Here is an 18,347-nt window from a genome sequence, read left to right on the forward strand (position 1 = left end):
TGGCTCATCACTTAGCAGCGAAGCAATTAAAAGTCCAACTAACAAATCAGACATGATTGAAAACGACGAGTGGAAACGACGTTCAGACTTCGCTCTGTTTTTATTGAATTACTAGACAGTGATCAATAGTTGCTTTGCACATCCTCAGTACACCACAGCAGAGGACTCACGTGTAAGAGGACCATCAGTTATCTATGAGGGGACATGCACTGATGCACGAACACACACATGCGTGTGGACACACACTCACTCACACATACACACATTAGAAGATATTGTGCTTTACAGAAATCCCATCTTTATTTTCTTGAGGTTTGTTCCTGATCATCCAGGAGAAGCTGAAAGATGATATTTAGATGATATTTATGGATTTGACAGAAACAGATTGAAAACACGCACACGCGCGCGCGCACACACACACACACGCACACACACACACACACACACACATTTGTGGAGCTAAAGACATGCTCTCATGTTGTTATGATAACTGGATTTCATATTTAACTAACTCCTTGGTTTCTGATAGACTCTATAAACTTAAAATATCTATTTGTAGATTTCTTTTCCAGTTTAGAGCACACATGAAGACAGAGGTTGGGATTGCTTAAATGCAATAATTGGTCATCTATGGCACAAGATTTGTTTTGGCTGAAACCTTGAGCTTTTATCGTAGGTTGCTGACACACAAGTCGCTTGTTCATCTGAAATACTGGGAGCGTGTGACCAGTAAAGAGTGATATTATTGCTTCACGGCTTCTCATGCACACAAATACGACACTATAGATTCTACACATGGATTTGCGCAGTGCACTGTCTGGTGTGTAATTGCATTTCCTACCCTACCATGAACAATGATGCTACTCAGTAAGTGCTGCCAAGCATCACACTTGACTGTCGAGCTCTCTGGATTGCAGGTACAGTTGATGCTACAGCAGCCATAAAGAATGAGATCTAACTCTGAGTGTTAACAGGTACTATTGTAAGTTGTGTTTTCATATTAAACTCCAGTGTCTAGTTGACAAACACTGACACGCACACACACGCGCACACACACACTAGCTTAACAAGCTTTGTTTTGCAGCTTCACCCATAAAATACAACAGTGACTTCTGAACAGTGAGGTGACCCATCCATTTAGTTTGGGTTTAAGAGCTGCTGGCACCGGCTTCGTCTGGTCTGCTGGAAAGAACAAAACAGAGACACTTAAGACGGGTATGTTTATGTATGGCTGACAGACTGCTGACACAAGACCATTTCTCTTCCATGTGTGAACTTAAACGTCTGGGAGGACTTACTCTGTTCTGCCTGCTGCTGTTGGCTCCGGTCCCAGCAGAAAACTGTTCACTCTTGAATGAAAGAATAAAGTAGAGTGGTTGTTAGAGCAGAGTTTATCGTTATAACACACTGGTATTTTGTGAATTTGAAGACACAGGCAACTTATGATTCAATGCACAATTAGTCAGGCAGAGATTAGTTTGTGAATTCTACAGTGTCGTTCCTGCATTTATTATCAGTGTAATAGATCACTCTGCACTAAGGAAGGCTCATTTATTTTACTGTAATGATAAATGAGATAAAACGATGAATTTAGCATCTTTAGCAACTTTTTTTTTTTTTCTGTCTGCTTCCTGTAATTGCAACCATAGCCAAATCCAGTTGGTCTTCATCCAGCAGAAGAGTCCCTGTGATCTAAAAGTGAGCCATCTGATAAATGAGCGCTCCAGCCAAGGATAAAACCGAGGCGAGGGGCCGCTGCCTCCGCAGAGGGAAGTAATGAGAGGCAGGAGAGTTGATGCTTACTTTGAGTTCTCTGCTGCTTCCTTCAGTTCCTTGTCAAGTCTAGAGGTGAGAGTTCAAATGACAAGATGAATATAAAGTCATTTAAAAAGACAACTCAGGCTCGGAGGAGGTGGAGGCGGTGCATCGTTTGGGGGCTTCGAGGGACTCACCTAATGATGCACTCCGGGATCTGGATGCTTTCCATGGGGATGAGTTTCTGCAGCTCGTCCAAGCTGGTCACGTACTTTATCTTACTGCTGAACTTGGCGCTGTGACAAGAGCAACATGTATGCACACACATTAAAACAGGTACAAGAGATAGCACAGGGAAAGCAACCGGCTTGGCATCAGAGGAAAACAATTACAGCCTGTTTACCTTTTAAAAGTGAAACTACTGTAGTTTAACTGCTGCAGCAGGCCAGTGAGCACAAAAATAAGGGCAAGAGTTCGCAGCATGCTCGCAACTCTGGGAGGCTGTTCGTGGCCACAGCAGTACTTTGAGCTAAATGCTAACGTCAGCATCTAAAAATGGGATAATTCTTACCTGATGAAGGGCTTGGTAATGGCTAGAACGGTCCTGATGAACCATGATGGATGAAGGATAATGAAGGATTTCAAATTCTTCCTGAGCCTGAAGACAACACAGTATTTTACAGTTTGTTTGTGTCCATGTTGGAGATCATTTTCACGTTCATTCAGGGGAGATAAAATGTTTTGAGTCATTTAATGCCACTGCTGTCTCAGAGGAAATCATGTTCTAACTACGCCAGGTGTAAGTGAATGGAGCTGACCTTCTGTCAATCATCTGATAGCATTTCTTCAGCCAACCAAGGCCAGGCATTCTTCTGTGGGGTGTGGCTCCATTCAGGTACACGATCATGTAGTCCTCCGCCACCATCAGCTCCAGTGTGCTGATCACATAACTGAAAACAAACACATGCACACACACACAAACATTGGTATTTGTGTTACCACATTATGTATTCCAATCAGCTAAATTCGAGACACCAAAGAAAAAGTCTTTTATGTCAAAACGGCGACATGCAAGAGCAAGAAATACAGACGCATGTTTTGTGAATGTGAATACCAACAATATGAGGGGCTTGGAGAAATATACTGTGTTGCTCTGTGTTTGAAAAGCATTTTAAAAAATTCTCTCCTCTGATGTCAGCTATGAGAAATTGGTACAAATGTTGCTTCATGGATGAGCTGTTTTGCTTTGAATTTCTTCTTTTTTCCCTCCTTTGCATCCATCTCAGCAGCTCAATCAGACGTCTACCTTTCTAAAATCCAATACCCTGATTCAAACCCAAAAAAGCTGTTATCTCTCTCTCATTTCTCTCCTCAACCACCCCATCTTCTCTCCTTCTTCTCAGTCAGCAGGGAACTTTGTCACATCCTTTGAAAATAAAGTTGACAATATTCTCAGCTAACATAGTTCTTCTACTTTCCTCAATAACTCCTCTGACTTCAATGAATTTGGGCTCAGTCTGACTCTCCGCTCTTCCTGATCCAATGTCATTCTCCAGCTCACAAACCAACACCGCCAGTCCACTCTGTTTCGTGACTATTGTGATCATCTCCCACCGACATCAAGCTGCATACCGTTGACCACCCAGCTAGTCAACTCCTCCTCATAAGGATTCAGACCTCGAGCCATCTGGCATGTGAAACTGCAGACACTACAGTTTACCTCCTTTCATTTCTATCCAAAACTCTCAGATATGCTAGCTTACTCAATATCTTTCACAGAACAGCCTGTGGGATCCCAACCACACTGTCCAAGCATGAAATGCCACTGTGCCAGCACAACAGTGAAGACATCAACATGGGAGGTCTCAGCAAACAAGCTAGACTATCACTTCATTTCAATCACTTCATTTAGAGAGCTTTTCCTCACTCAGGGGCCACGGCTGATGTAAAGAATTCGGTAGCTTCCTCTGCATGCAAAATGCTCTTTTAGAATAAAATGCATCTTTTTGGGTGAGCTCTCTTTATGTTCTTAAAGGGATCAGAACCTGGGCCACCTCATTAAAAGTGTCTGCAGCACTGTGCACTGTAGGCCCCGCGGTGCTTTGAGCTAAATGCAATGTCAACATGCTAACATGCTCAGTGACAATGCTAACACACTGATGTTCATCAGCCTAGTTTAGTGTGTTCGCATGCAAACATTTGCTAATTAGCACTAAACGCAAAGTTAAGCTGATGCTGAAGTGTTTGGATATCTGTGCCATGGAGACTGAAAACCAAAAGCATCAACCCAGTGTTACTATGTGAAAACTCAGAGGATCAGCAGAGCCATGGGTTTGTCCTCTGGGGACCACGACTGTCCAAAATCGTGCCAATACACGCAATAGTTTATAGTCTGGATGGCAGTAAAGGTCTGTCAGTTCGACAGTCCACCACTTTGACTCCGACTGAAACAACTCAGCATGTACAGGATGAATGTGATCATGGTCCCCTGAGGATGAATCCAGCTGCCTTTGGTGATCCCCTGATTTCGTTGTAGGACTGCCATGAGGTTGACATTTGCGATTTTGAGTGAAATGTCTCAGCAGCTATTAAATGGATAAGATATTCATGTTCCCTACAGGATAGGTCACTTTGGTAGCCCCTTAACTTTTCATCAAGCAAATCATCAGGTCCAAATTTCAATTTAAAACCAAAAGGCGCTAATTAGCAAATGTTAGCATGCTCATACACATCACTAAGATGGTGAACATGGTAAATATCACATCAGCCAAACATCAGCATGATAGCATTTACAGTATTACAGCCTCTTTTTGTTACAGTGTTGGTCGGAACAATTATGTCATTAGTGCGGCTAAAAAGCAAATTTATCACATTACTGCAAAAGCAACAGCATTTCTCCAATAACAAAATCGGACAAGTGTCTGAAAAATAAACATGGCTGGTTAAAAGTGTGTGTGAGTCATGGCAGCGTAATACTCACAGGAAGAGGTTCTCCATTATTTCATGGTAGTCCTCTCTGTCGCTGTCTGGCAGGAAACAGGCTGCAAACACTATGATGGCATTCACTCCATTGCCATAGTAGCCTTGATTAAAAACACATAGAAATAATAGTAATAAGAGTTAACTTGACCTTGTTCTATTGTTGGTGAGAGCTTAGCCCTAATTAGCATAGTTTTCATAATTTGATTGCTCCCATATTTCCCTCTTTTTTGTTCAGTTTATCTGCCAATCAGCGCCTCCTTTGTCTGACTGTCTCTCCATCCTGTTTCCTCTCAGTACTTTTCAGATTAATGTAATTTCCTTTTATTCACCAACCCTTTCATCCCCAGATTTGGTGTCACTCAGACAGAGGGCTTTTCATCTAAATGACAGAGCTCGTGATATTGACTGTTCAGTGACAGATGTCTCTGTTTCCAGGGGACGGCTGTGTTTCACTTAAGCCCACAGCACAGTCGGACAGAAAAAGCACTACCTGCTATGCTTAGGGGTCCGATTTCCACCAATAATGGTAATATGGCCAGTGCTTATATAAGGCATAGGCCTACCAGGGGGCAAGCCCATGGCCCTGGGGTTTTAGAGGGCCCCGCAGAGAGGGAAGAGCGAGAGATGGGGCCCCTGCCTGTGAAACCAATATGCTGTGACTCCATGCCTGGCTTTAATTTAAGACCCAGGTCCTCCAGCAGTCATGAAGCTACAGATGGGTGACAAATTGAAGGGAAAGTCGACATTAAGTGTTTTAGTCAGGGTTGGGCTGACATGAGAAAATAGATATTCCCTCATTTGATGTTGTTTAGAGCTGAAATGAAATTAGTCGAATGGCAGAAAACATTGCCAGCAACTATCCAAAACATGAATGTTCATGATTGATAATCAGTCATACATATATATTTTTTTATTTTTTTTATTTTTTTCAAACACAAATGACTTAAATGTTTTGTTCGTGTTCAGTTGGGCTGAGATCGTATGATTTGCAGTACGTGATTCACATAATTTTCATACTCAAACCACTCATTTATCAGTTACGCCCATATGGAGGCAACAGCACCCATTTCTCCACTTACTTATTTGGGTTTTTCCTTTAATTTGGCACTTAATTCAACAAGAGCTGCTTTGTACAGAAGCAGCCACTCTTCATTAAACACACAGGGTATATTATTGTCAAGTGGCCACTTTGCCAATTTCCATCCTGAATCGTATTCTAATGCAAAGAGGATGTGAAAATTGGACAGAAAAATGTCCACTGTGTTTTGTTGGTGGAGTTTCCTCTCTAATGGCCACAGGCTGATGCGAAACTCATCAGCTGGCTTCAACAAACACAACTACTGTTTACTCATTTTTGGTTGGCCTGCCTCCATGGTTTGCACAGAAGTGGCAGAAGCCAGCTCAAAAACAATAAGTCGTTATGATTCAGTGCAGCGAAAATCAGGACTTTTATAATATGGTGCTACTTCTGCAATCAGATAATCAGGCTGAGTGTGAACTGAAACAGAAAACTGGATGGAAAATGTTTACTGTGCTCAAACACTAAGAATCCCCATATTAATTCTGCCTGAACAGATGCTTTTGAATTTGGATGTTTTTCAAATTGGTTGTTGACTTTTGTTTATCTTTGTGGCAGCACCGCAAACATGCAATTAACAGCATGTAGCATTTGCAGTGAATATTGGGAAGAGTATTAAAGGATGAATTCAAAGTCTACTGTATATTAAAACAGCACTCACATTTATGTACATTACAACAGTTTTTGTGGCTGTGATTGTTCCTCCTGTTCGTACCGGCTGAGAAGACATCCCATGCTAAAATGTAACATAAGAGATGTCCTCAGTCTCTGCAAACTGCACTCCAAAGCTAATAGCTAATGTGAGGCTCCAGCAGTCTGGGTCAGAGGTTCTTCAAAAAATAAATAAATAAATAAATAAAATAAAACAATACTTCCTGCATTTATAAAATAACAAATTCAATGGAATTGGTTAGCATGCCTCCCACAATAAAGGTAGCATAGCATACATAACATGTAACAGACAAAGTATAGCTACATTAGCAATGTGCTAACCCCACTAGCCTGATACTTTACATGATAATATTAGAATATTATATCTAAAATGTCTGAAAAAAATTAAAACTTCTGTTTCCAACAACAGCAATGAACCTAAACTTCAAACAATGTTTAATGTATTTCCACATTTACTGCAAATAGTAACGTCCTACACAGAATTAGCTGGGACTGGTGTTCAATTCTAGCTTCTTTTTAAGGGAATTATCTGTAAATAACAATATCTTAGATTTTTCTTTTCACTAAAATGCAATGCAGGTTAAAGGGATGTTTTGCCCTGAGTTTTGTCTGCAGCTCTTTCTCTCAGGATGAGTACAGCCCCCAACAACCTACCACCAAGAACAGATTCCAGCCTGTGTGTTGCCTGAAACGACCACATCACACAGTAATATGAAGCTCAGATGAGCATAGCTGATCAAATCAGAGCCTTTCCCATATGAATTTTAGTAGCTGGACACTTATTAATCCTCTGCATATGAGCATGTGAGTGTTGTTTTAAGACAGACTTGGAAAAAATGTGAACCTTTCCTTTAACTGGACAGTGAGAATAAGAATAGCAAAATCTCAGGCAGGTAATGATCAATATGGACATACGTTATGATGGTAAAATGGCTCTGCAATAGTCACCTCCATGGGAGATGACTCGCATGTAGGGCTCGATGATCTTCATGTTGATCCGGTGCTCCTGCTCCCCAATGATGACCGTCCTCCATAGTTTGCCGTCCTGGCGCTCCTCCTCAGCGCTGTATGTCGGGATTGGATCATAAGGCTCACTTGCTCCACTCCTATTGGCTGTATTGGGGTCTGATATGAGAAGAGACAACACACTGTGTTAAAGGCCTTTTCCACAGCAGACATTTTGACTCATAGTCATAGCAGGGACAGCACAAGAGTTGTTGAAGACATTAATGATCATTGAAGCGGCTAAATGGAATTCATCCATCAATTTTATTATTTACACCTGTTTTACACACGTCTTCTGTGAAAAAGAAGACATGTGTGGTTTGGAGAATTATACCCTAAAACATAATAACATCAGTTGAAATGTGATTATTTTTCCTTATGTGAGTTTGGCTAGGAAATTCTGAATCTGCAGGACTTGCTGTGAACTGTATTCAACACCATTTCGGCACATCTTCCCTCCTCCAGGATCATGATGATTCAGGATTATGGGGGAGTGTGGGGGGTGATTAAACTGATATATCTTTTATTCCGAATGACCCACCTTCCCAGTCCATTTCATGGTCCGTGTAGTCGAGGTAATCCCCCTCATCTGGAGTGTCGAGGTCATCCACATTAATGTCCAGATCGTCCGGCGTCTCCCCCAAGTCATCCTCGCTCTGGTCCAGTGACAGGCTGATACGAGGGGCGGATAGCTTTTTTCTTTGGCTGGGACCTCCTTGCAGGGGTAGAGAGGTAGGAGGGACTGCAGAAAACAGCGGATGAAAAACAGATATTCGCCTGGGTCACGGTGGTCCTTTAGATAGGAAAAACTATTTCTGTATATTTATTTTTGAATAACTGTTGGTTAGCTTTGAATCTGCGCACTGGTTGAGTCACGCTCACCTGGTCTGCATTCACCCCCCTCAGAGTTCATTTTGCTCTCTGATGCCAGGTCCATCCCCAGGAGGACCTAAGAGGAGACATCGCAGTTATTAAATGCACTCTCAACAACCAACCTGGAGGGTGTCCAGACTGAGTGATGCATCGCCTGTATTTCATCATTTAATGATCTGCAAACAAGTACTTAAATCTGGTTTTTGATTGAGGTGGAGCAGTCATTCAATTAAAATAGCAAATTTATGCCAAACTTTAAAACGACCAGCAGTGGAAAGTAAGTACATTTGCTGAAGTACTGTACTCAAGGATAAACTTGGGGCACTTAAACAAGCCTGTAGATTTCATGTTACTTTATACACATTTATATGATAGCTTTAGTTACAAGTTACATCACAAAACATCTTATTCATTTATAAAAGATGCATTCTTATAAATTAAACTACCCAACAGTATGAAAAAAGAGCTAAAATTAGCTCCACGGCAACCAATTACAACAGTAAAATGCAACTTACAAATGAATGCATCAGTAATAATAATCCAATAATGTAATATATAATAATATAACGCTCACATGGGCCAGGACATTTTGCCCACATACTTACTAACATTTTCAAAGGACTTTCACATGTAAGACATCAGTGATTTCTTAATTATTAACAGTGTTACCGGTTAACAGCGTTCACCAACCGTAACCCTACCCTCACCTGTCTGGAGGTGTGTTTACAGAAGCACAGATGCTACTGAATGATCATAGAAATATTACAGGAATATTACAGGCAGCAGCATTTCTCTATGATCCTCTCACTCTTCTACGACTGCATGTTGCTGCTTATCACTTTCATCATGAAGGTGACTCTGCTCTACAGAGCACAGAGGCTGCAATATAGTTTAGAATTGAGTATTTATTGTATATAGTTTAGGGAATGTTATTGATCCAAGACAAAAGCGCCAAAAGGGTGAGGTTGAAGCTTAAAAAGGTGTAATTAGGAATCGGCCTGCTACTTCAGCAGAATGGACAGCACCATGGATTTATCAATACGCAGCACTGTTAGCCATGGTCGGAGTGATAGATTCTAGCTTGCACTAACCTGTCAGATAAAGGATCAATGAGTCAGGCAGACTGGACTAACATATTCAACTCAACAAGCCCTCTGGCCCTGCACTCAATCCTACTAAAGAAGAGAGAGGCGGACGGTTTGCAAGGGGGATGCTAACAAGAGGATGACACCCTGCTCAAATTACCCACAGCTTGTAATGGAGTATTTTGATATTACAGTATAGATACGACATTTTGGTACAGAAATGCCAAAATAGATATGAGGTCATTTCGAAACACTGACATCTTTAGTTTGTCCACCAGAGCTCACTGACAACTTTATTTAACTGTCTTTCTTTAACAAACAAATCTATGGGTTCTGCATCAACGCCATTGTTTCTGTGTTTATTTTGAAAAATTGCTATTGGCTGATATATATCTTACTCAGAAACTCTGAAAGATCAATATCAGCATTGGACTCAAAAATCCAGTATCGGCTGGACAATACTGCCAAGCATTTGTAGAAGAAGCCCCCAAACTGTGTCCACACATGTGTATGGATTTTGCTTAATCAATACACCTATTTGAATCTATTTTACAGATAGACTTCCACAGTTATCAGAGGCGGGGGGTGGCGGGGCTGGGGGGCAAAGACAAGAGTGTTAAGGTGGTAAGGGAAGAACAGAAAAGGGAGGGACAAGGGAAAAGAGAAAGATCGAGGTTAAAGGTCATCCTCCCATGTGAATAATCCTTCTATTCAAACTGGAGGAGGGGGAAGGATGCTGAGGTGTGGGGGGGAGAGGGGGGAATAGGGCTTGTTACATCATGACAAGCTCACTCCCCCTCCTCTCTGTCCTTTTCTAGTGCTGATTCAAAGCGAATGACTGCGCGCTCGCCTGAGCACAGATTGGGCAGAGATGCAAATTCACAGTGAGTCACGTGTGCTCATTCGCATGAAAAAGAAACATCCGTGTTCCTCCTCGGCACACTGAAACGAGGAAGATGTGATTGCATTAGCAGCTGCTAAAAAAAAACAAAAAAAACAGGCTGAATGGTTGATTCCTGTAGAGATGACTGTCATGATGACGTTTCACAGAAATATGTACAGTATGTGCACACGCACGCACGCACGCACGCACGCACGCACACACACACACACACACAGATAACAAACATGCAATGACTCCTACGCTGCAGAAAAAGAGAATCAGCCTCAGCTGTTATGTGCATCCTCCATGGAGGATGCTGAGCTGCTTCACATCCACTTCCACAGCACAGGACCACAGTGCTGATGACAGCAGCCCCTCCCTCACTCTCGCTTCCTGTCTGCTGGCTGGGAGGAAAAAAAAAAAAACAAGAACATATCCCTCTTTCTCTTCTTTTTATCTCCACGCAGTAAAAGCAATCTACTCACCGCTGCTGGGGCTCGGGAATCTCTGTCCTCGCGCGTCTCAGAACATGGATGTGCTTCCAAGTTCCCTGCCTATTTCCTGCTCCCAGCCTCTCGGTGGAGATGCTCAGCTTACAAACAGCTCACAGCTTCCACCATTTTGTGGTCACATGATCTGGGCCATTACCAAATAAGGGCGATCACCTGCTATAACAGCTCTCTGCCACAGCAGCCTCCTCAGGCAGTGCAACTGAATGGTGCTGTAGGAGGGTGTGTTTGTGTGTCATTATTATCCTCGGCTGGAGGGGATAAACTCTGTTGTGTTATTACTGCCCCCGAGAAGTGTGAGACTGCTATTAATGCCAGCAGACTGTAGATCTGCGAGGCTGGCTGTGCAGCTACATTTTATTAGCCCTCGGGGTAAAGAAAAGAGCAATAACAATCAGAAACGAGAACATTGCCAGCTTCACGTGCTGATAGCATTCACACGCTTTCCCACAAGCTGGTAAGAAAACAGAGTCTGATCCAAAGCAAATATCTGATGCTTTCCATTCCATCGTCTGTAAGGCAACTTCAAATGTGTCCTTTATATCCTGCATTAGCCCTGAACTTTTCAACCCTTAAACAAGCAAACTATAGCCACAAAGCTGATAAAATCAATAGCACCTAGGCAGCCTCTCCTTCCGTGTGGAAACAGCCATTGTACTCTCCCACAGGTGTAACCTCGCTGAATTCCTCTGTTCACTTACCACTGTTCAGTCCCAACAGTTAGACAGGAAGACAGAGCCCATCAGACCTTTGCATGCTGTCCGCCATCGCCGAGTACAAAGGTTGCCACCAACAGCGTGGAGCTCCGGCACAGTGGAGACGCCCCAAAACAGCCTTTGGTTAATCAGTGCCATGCAGCTGCAGTCATATATCATGAGCTGGATCCACATTTCTGAACGGAAACCTCAGTTTTTTCCTCATCCATCATACTTTAAATGTCCAACTAAAATTAAGCAGCGGCGGAGAATCCGGTTTGAAAACACATGTTAGGTGTGGCTTTAATGTTTTTATTTTTCAGCTAGTGAAAGTTAGTAAAAAGAATAACTTCACGGGCGACATGCTTGTTGTAGCACACATAAAAACATCAGGGTGAATATGAACTAAGCCACTGTACTTCCCTGCGGGCTATTCTTTTATTTCCTCTGCCCAGAGCTGGAAGGCAGGGTGGGTTGCATTCTTAGTAGATAAGCCTTTGCCAATCTGGTTTGAAACCATTTACCAATTATCCGTCAAACATGGTATAATGGGAACCAGTCTGTAACAGCTGAGTACAATCATTAACTGACATTGCAGTTGTCCGTCCATTTCTCTCCTGTAGCAATAGAAAATATGCTTTTTTTATGCTGAGCCGTGTTGCAAGAAATGGCACACGGTCTGTGTTTTACAGTGCTGAGATAAATGTGGATTTCCTGTCGCTGCCATTTGATTTCTCTCTGAAGTTTTTGAACAAGCTGCGACCGACAGCAGAGCAGATAAAATGTCCATAAAAGTGTTACAACATGTGACTGTATAACCGCATTTCTTGTTCCAAAGCTTGAAACTGTCCCTTTGTCCCACATCTTCCTCATTCCAGGTTGAAGTTATGCAGGTTATCGATGAAGAGTGTGTCTTTGACGGCTTTGAAGACGACCCGGATGTTCTCTGTGTCCGTGGCACAGGTGAAGTGTGTGTAAAGGGGTTTGTGGCGCTCGCCGTGCTTCTCCTTGTACATTTGCAAGATGAACTTTTTCGCAGATTCAGCATCACACCGAGGCCCTGTGGAGGCAAGAAGTAGGTCAGAGGAAATTTAATTCTGAGAGATCACTTAAAGTGATAATCCTGAAGATTTTAATTTAAAAAAATGTCTGTTAAGCCTCTATCCATCGTCGATTGAGGTAACACGATGGTGACTGAGCCCGGGGCCACTGATGAAAGCCCTTTCACCTGCAGTGTTAGGAAGTGAGTGTAGGTGGCGACATTTCCAGGAAAAATCATAAGCAGCGTGCAGGTAGTGACGCTCATTCGTTCACTTTGCCCAATATAATAGACACTGAATAATTCAGCCTATAGCGAGCACTTAAAGTGAGGTTTCAGAGGACTGTTAGCAGAAAGTAGTGTACATACAAATAACATACTAATGAACAATACTTTTTTTGTTCCATTGTGGGATTTCACACTCTTAAAGGCAGAATGTGAAGAATTTGTTGGTTGCAGTTTGTAAAAACATGAAAGATTGGCCCTCATCCCCAGATCAACGGTCTGGCACCTGGTTGTTAGATTTTAATAGAGTGCTCTGTTATTGGTTGGGGGCCAAAGGTTTATGCCAAGAAAAGGCCCAAACACAGAAAAGTAAGATTAATAATAATAATAAGATAAGATAATCCTACTCATTCTGCCTTAAAAGCTTATATATGGTGCACAAAATAGTCAACAGGAAGTGCTTTTGGACACAGCTTTGAATGCTGTTGTGACACATTCAGAGCAAAAAGAGGTTGCATGCTTTACCAGTGTACGCCGGGAAGTAGGCTGCCAAATGAGACTGTGTGATTTTCTCCTCTAGCAAGTCTGTTTTGTTCAGGAAGAGGATGGTGGAGGACTCGTGGAACCACTGGTATGAAAGGATGGTCTTGAACAAGGCGAGGCTCTCACTCAGTCGATTCTGAAGAAGGAGGCGAGAAAAGGCTTAGACAAAGACTGTCATACGGAAATAACAGCTTTTTTCTTTCTTTTTTCAGAGAGCAAATAGAAGGAGAATTACTGAGACCACATGTGGTGTAATCATGGCACTGCAAGGTTTTTGACCTACATCATCCTCATTCTCGTAAAGGACTTGATCGTACTCGCTGATGGCCGATAGAAATATGATGGAGGTGACGTTCTCAAAGCAGTGGATCCATTTCCTCCTCTCTGAACGCTGACCACCCACATCCACCATCCTGCAGAAACATGAACATTGATTCAAGTGAAATATGAAAGTTACTTCTTAAGGAATAGTTAAGTAATTTGAGAAATGTACTTATTTGCTCTCTTGTCAACAGGTAGACGAGAAGATGCTAAATATGAAGCTTAGCAGTAATACTGGAAACAGAGAGCAGCGAGCGTGGCTTTGTCCAAACATCAAAGACATGCATCCACCAGCACTGCCCAATAATTAGCATTTTGTGTCTCATTCTTAAATATTCAAACGTTATATCTAATTTTTGCATTTTTGACCAACTTTGGACAGAGACAGGCTAGCTGTTTTCCCAGTGTTTCCCGTGTTCATGCTAAGCTAAAGCTAATCACCTGCCGACTGAAATTTGGGGATCTGAGGTCTCTGCTCTGTGCTAAATCCAAATCAGAGATACAGTTTTTCTTCATGTGTTGTTTTGTTAAAAAAGAAGTCAAATTTAAATTAAAGGTAAGGAAATAAAAGCACAATACTCCACCTGAAGATAACTCTTGAAAGGTCAAAGGGGTACTCTATGATGCCCGTGGTGGGAACTCTGACCCGCAAGATGTCCTGCAGGGTGGGGATGTATGACAGAGCCGTGATTCTGTCCAAGTCGCTCAGGTAACTGCAAGGTTTAAAACAATCCATCCAGTTTAATATCCTGCCGTAAACCTGACTGGACAAACAGGAACGTCATACGGCAATTTCCACGTGTTAGATGCACATTAATAACTATGTTTTATCTCTTTTTTCCCCACAGTGCACAAGCTTTGGTTCTCTGGAAACTTGGGCTTATGTAAACCACATGAAATATATGAAAGTCTTACTATTTGGCAGAGTCAGATAACTGAAATTCCCTCCTGCGGTCGTAGCACCTTTGAACACCGTGGTCATTCCACACTCGCTTAATGGCATCCGCCTGCCAAGGCTCCAAAGTGGACACCTGGTCTGCCTGCACTTGGCTCAGCCTCTGTGCGTGGCTCTGAAACACACAAAACATCCATTAGAGACTTTGCTAAATGCAAACTTTCAATCTTTGACTGACCTATTAATAGACCAACAGAAATCCAGGTCGAACTGGGCGGATTTTGTGGACACCAACAAAAACTCTCTGGGTCATTTCTCAGCATGTTAGCAGTGTGGCTCTATGGATCCTGATGTCAGTCTGAAACATCAATTTTTTAAAATTTTCTTAATGACTTTGGTGATGCCTTGGCTTTTCCTAGAGCGCCACAAGGAGATTTGCACTTTTGAGTGAAATGTCTCAGTAACTATTGGATGGATTGCCATGAAATTTGGTGCATGCTCCCCTCAGGGTAAACAAGGGGTAACAACTTCTTTGACTTTTCCTTAAACACCATTATCAGGTCATATTTTTAGTTTATCCAATGCCTTGTTTATGACCTGCAAAATAAATTACACCCCCATCATCCTCAGCTACACGTTATACAACGAACCATGAAACATCAGGATGTTAATTAGCATGCTTACATTAGCATTTAACTCAAAGAACTCCTTTGTGTAACCTCATATAGCTGCTAGCATGGCTGCTAACAAAAGAGTCTCGTTAAACCTGTCAGTGACACACTGAGCTTTATCTATGTTAAACATCAGTATTATCTTTCTTTAAAAAAAAAAAAAAAAAAAAAGGTGTCGAGTTTCTCACAACGTTCCCATCATCGATGTAGTCAATCTGCAGAGTTTTCATGGCGTGGATCAGCGCCTGGATGGCTGTGACGATGTTCTGAAACACCAGCCGAGTGAACCCTTTCCTGTCAGCCTCACTGTACCCTCTGCCATGGATGATCCTCATCTGTTTGATGAAAGTGCTCTTCCCACTTTCACCAGTCCCTAGGCAAATGAGATGAATGAGACCAAAGGATGAGAAATGGAAAAACATCAAAGCCATGCCAGAAATAGGACAAAAAAAAAAAAAAAAAATCATCTGCACATCCATCAGTTGTAGCTTAACGGCTTAAGTTATTATACTTATTTTCCCGAGTCCAAGATGTATGTTTACATGAGTGGGTGCATATATATTTGGTTTCTTGAGGTCTATGCAAGCTGCCAATCTTTCATTTGATTCCATAAAACACAACACTAATGTTACTACTCAGATATAACTGTAAAAGTATGCAGGTGTCACAGTATACATACAGCTACTTACTTTTATTTTCAAGCCCATGTGTCTATTAAGCGCCCTGTGCCCTTGAGCGAAACAGTGAACTGCTTCCTGCACTGTGGTTGTAAATTACTCGTGATAAGAGTGTCGGCTAAACACCTAAAATGCCTAAAAATGTTAACCATTAGACTGACCTTTGCGGGAGGGTGTTCCAGCCTCCAAACAGCTTCACTCAAGTTGAAATTCACATGTAATGTTTTGTTTAATACGTAGGCAGCAGTTAAGCTCTTAAAAGTGGGCTGCTTTTTTTTCTGTTCTGGGGGAAACAACCGGCCTCATGTGACTTATTATGAGCTGTAGTATATTTCATTTAACCGGTGTTTATGCATCATCGGGGGTTGTCAAAATGTTGCTCTGCGCAGTGTGACAGACAAAAGCAGCAAAACAAAAGCAAAACGACAAGAAAACAGACTGCAGATTGTACCGAGCGAACACGGCTGAGGATTATTATCGGAGACTTGTGAGAAAAACACTCCTAACCAAGCAGCAATGCATAAAACCTCAATGCACACAGTCTATTGATTGAATGAGGGAATGAAAAACTATGAAGTTTATCCAGTGCCTGCTCATCGTGGCCTCACCTACAATCTGAAGAATGTAACGGCTAACCAGTAACTACTTCACAAACACATACCAAAGCCTTGCTATCGCTCAGTGCAGATGCTTCTGTTTGCTGGCTTTGTCAGCTCAACCCTAATGAACTGGAGCTCAATGGCACCTCAGGACAGCGAAAAAAAATACACCATCCTTCCAGAAAATAATGATACAGTTGCTCACAATCTGCAAACCTGAATGATAACATGTTGCCATTGAAAACTATTTCCTGTCTCCAGACAGGCAGCCCTGATGAGCTTTTAGCCGGTGCATCACTTTCACTTAAATATCTGCAAAACCTTTGGATACGTCATGGTCCCCAGAGGAGGAAGGTTTGGGTTTTGGTGAAACATCTCTTGATGTGAATTAGTTGCAGTTTCTACTCTAAAATCCACTATAAGTAAACTGTGTTTCCTGACAATGGTTTTACAAAGTGCCCATGATACTATCATGACACTATCACCGGTTACCAATGAACCTCTTCACCTGTGGAATGTTCCAAACTTCCAAACAGGTGCTTTTGGAACATTCCACATCTTTCCCAGACTTTTGTTGCACCTGTTTGAAACATCAAATTCAGAATAAACATATTTTTACAAAAACCAGTGAAGTTGATGAGGTCAAACATTAAATATATTGTCTTTCTAGTGTTTTCATATCAGTGTATATCATGTGTTTCAACCTTGACACAGTTGCTCCAATACTTTTGGCTACGTGAGGAAACATTGCAGTAACTAGAGAAGCGATTTCTGAAGAAACTGCAGTGTGAATGTTGGATGTTGAAAAGCTGTCGCCAAACTGCACTGCTGCAGGGGTGAATGGGGTTTTCCACTACATGTATGAATGAGTGGATAAAAGCTGAAAGATGAATGAAAAATAAAGAAGTAGAGGAAAGTATGTTTGTGGACTGTTTTGATATTACTTCAAATCATTTTCACCTGCGCTGCAACCATGAAATACAGAGTCTATAGCAACCTATTATGATGGCAGTTTTGAGTCACTTTGCAGGCTAGATTTCAAAGATAATATCCAACTTTTTATCAATTCAATGTCCATTTGTGAGTTTTTACTGTCTCAGCAGGCGAACATGGGAGTTGTTGATAATTTTCAATCATTTATTTTCAGTCGCAGTGAGCGAACATGTGGAAATTTAATACTGAACACTCACCTAAAAGCAGCAGCTTCAGTTCCCGGTGAGATTCTCTTTTGTCACGACGGAGTTGTCTCTCTATTTCTCTGTGTATCCTGAGTCTCTCCACTTCCTGAGCGGGCAGGCAGCATTCTTCCATTGTCGTACGAGAGCTGCTTTTAGTTTTACTACGCCACAGCTGACGGGGATTAATGAAATGAAAAGATAATGATTTTTCTCAGACCTGCCAGGCAAACTTCTGTCCCGGAACAGGTGGGTTGGCGTCTTTCAGCAGTCATTCTTCCTCATGCAGGATCTAGTTCAGGTGCATTCCACATTCCTGCTGTGCAGGGGGAGGCGGGCGGATGGGCAGTCTCTGAGAGAAGGGCAATGTGAGTTTATGTAGGCAGCCTGTGTATCTGCTTACAGGTCCATACTCCCATGGGCAGCTGAATTTGAAACTCTGTCTCCACACTGAGGGGGAGTGCAGGAGGGAAAATATAATGGAGGACAGGCAGGTGCAACATACTAACAACACCTCATATGTATTTAATCAACACCAAAACCTAATGACACCACTGTCTGTCTGTCTTATAATAGCTGACACTTTGATTTACACGCACATTATCCGAGGACAAATGAGTTTAAAGGGGAACTCCAGTAGTTTTTTACTGCACTTCCATAAAGTT

The 18,347-nt window shown here is 42.1% G+C and overlaps 2 protein-coding genes across 3 annotated transcripts; both read right to left on the reverse strand.

Moving 5' to 3' along the window:
* Positions 1 to 77: 77 nt before the first annotated feature.
* On the reverse strand, positions 78 to 11,072 carry prune2 (prune homolog 2 with BCH domain). 2 transcript variants are annotated; one of them, XM_070989042.1, is made up of 11 exons: positions 10,819 to 11,072; positions 8,375 to 8,441; positions 8,034 to 8,234; positions 7,436 to 7,612; positions 4,736 to 4,838; positions 2,574 to 2,705; positions 2,327 to 2,413; positions 1,953 to 2,051; positions 1,804 to 1,842; positions 1,299 to 1,349; positions 78 to 1,182 (listed from the first exon to the last, which is right to left on the reverse strand). In XM_070989042.1, the coding sequence occupies exons 2-11, from the start codon at positions 8,427 to 8,429 to the stop codon at positions 1,149 to 1,151; spliced, it is 978 nt and encodes a 325-aa protein (XP_070845143.1). In that variant the 5' UTR covers positions 8,430 to 8,441; positions 10,819 to 11,072; the 3' UTR covers positions 78 to 1,148. The 2 variants fall into 2 exon arrangements, with proteins under 2 accessions (XP_070845143.1, XP_070845144.1); XM_070989043.1 differs by having other exon boundaries at positions 88 to 1,179; positions 10,819 to 10,971.
* Positions 11,070 to 18,015, reverse strand: LOC139348732 (guanine nucleotide-binding protein subunit alpha-14-like). Its single transcript, XM_070989041.1, has 7 exons — positions 17,698 to 18,015; positions 15,420 to 15,604; positions 14,581 to 14,735; positions 14,250 to 14,378; positions 13,628 to 13,757; positions 13,327 to 13,480; positions 11,070 to 12,597 (listed from the first exon to the last, which is right to left on the reverse strand). Exons 1-7 carry the CDS (start codon positions 17,816 to 17,818, stop codon positions 12,407 to 12,409), a joined length of 1,065 nt encoding a protein of 354 aa, XP_070845142.1. The 5' UTR covers positions 17,819 to 18,015; the 3' UTR covers positions 11,070 to 12,406.
* Positions 18,016 to 18,347: the final 332 nt, after the last annotated feature.

This window comes from Chaetodon trifascialis, chromosome 20 (assembly GCF_039877785.1).
Source record: "Chaetodon trifascialis isolate fChaTrf1 chromosome 20, fChaTrf1.hap1, whole genome shotgun sequence".
Lineage (NCBI taxonomy): Eukaryota > Metazoa > Chordata > Actinopteri > Chaetodontiformes > Chaetodontidae > Chaetodon > Chaetodon trifascialis.

Bases quoted from the DNA above. Each gene is read 5' to 3' on its own strand.
- prune2 (XM_070989042.1), bottom strand. From the start codon at position 8,429: ATGGACCTGGCATCAGAGAGCAAAATGAACTCTGAGGGGGGTGAATGC. The intron at 2,052-2,326 runs GTAAGAATTATC...CTCTTGTCACAG, and splicing joins ATTACCAAGCCCTTCATCAG to CGCCAAGTTCAGCAGTAAGA. The intron at 1,843-1,952 runs GTGAGTCCCTCG...TCTCACCTCTAG, and splicing joins ATCCCGGAGTGCATCATTAG to ACTTGACAAGGAACTGAAGG.
- LOC139348732 (XM_070989041.1), bottom strand. From the start codon at position 17,818: ATGGAAGAATGCTGCCTGCCCGCTCAGGAAGTGGAGAGACTCAGGATA. The intron at 15,605-17,697 runs GTGAGTGTTCAG...TCATTTGCCTAG, and splicing joins ACTGAAGCTGCTGCTTTTAG to GGACTGGTGAAAGTGGGAAG. The intron at 12,598-13,326 runs GTAAAGCATGCA...TTGCCTCCACAG, and splicing joins CTACTTCCCGGCGTACACTG to GGCCTCGGTGTGATGCTGAA.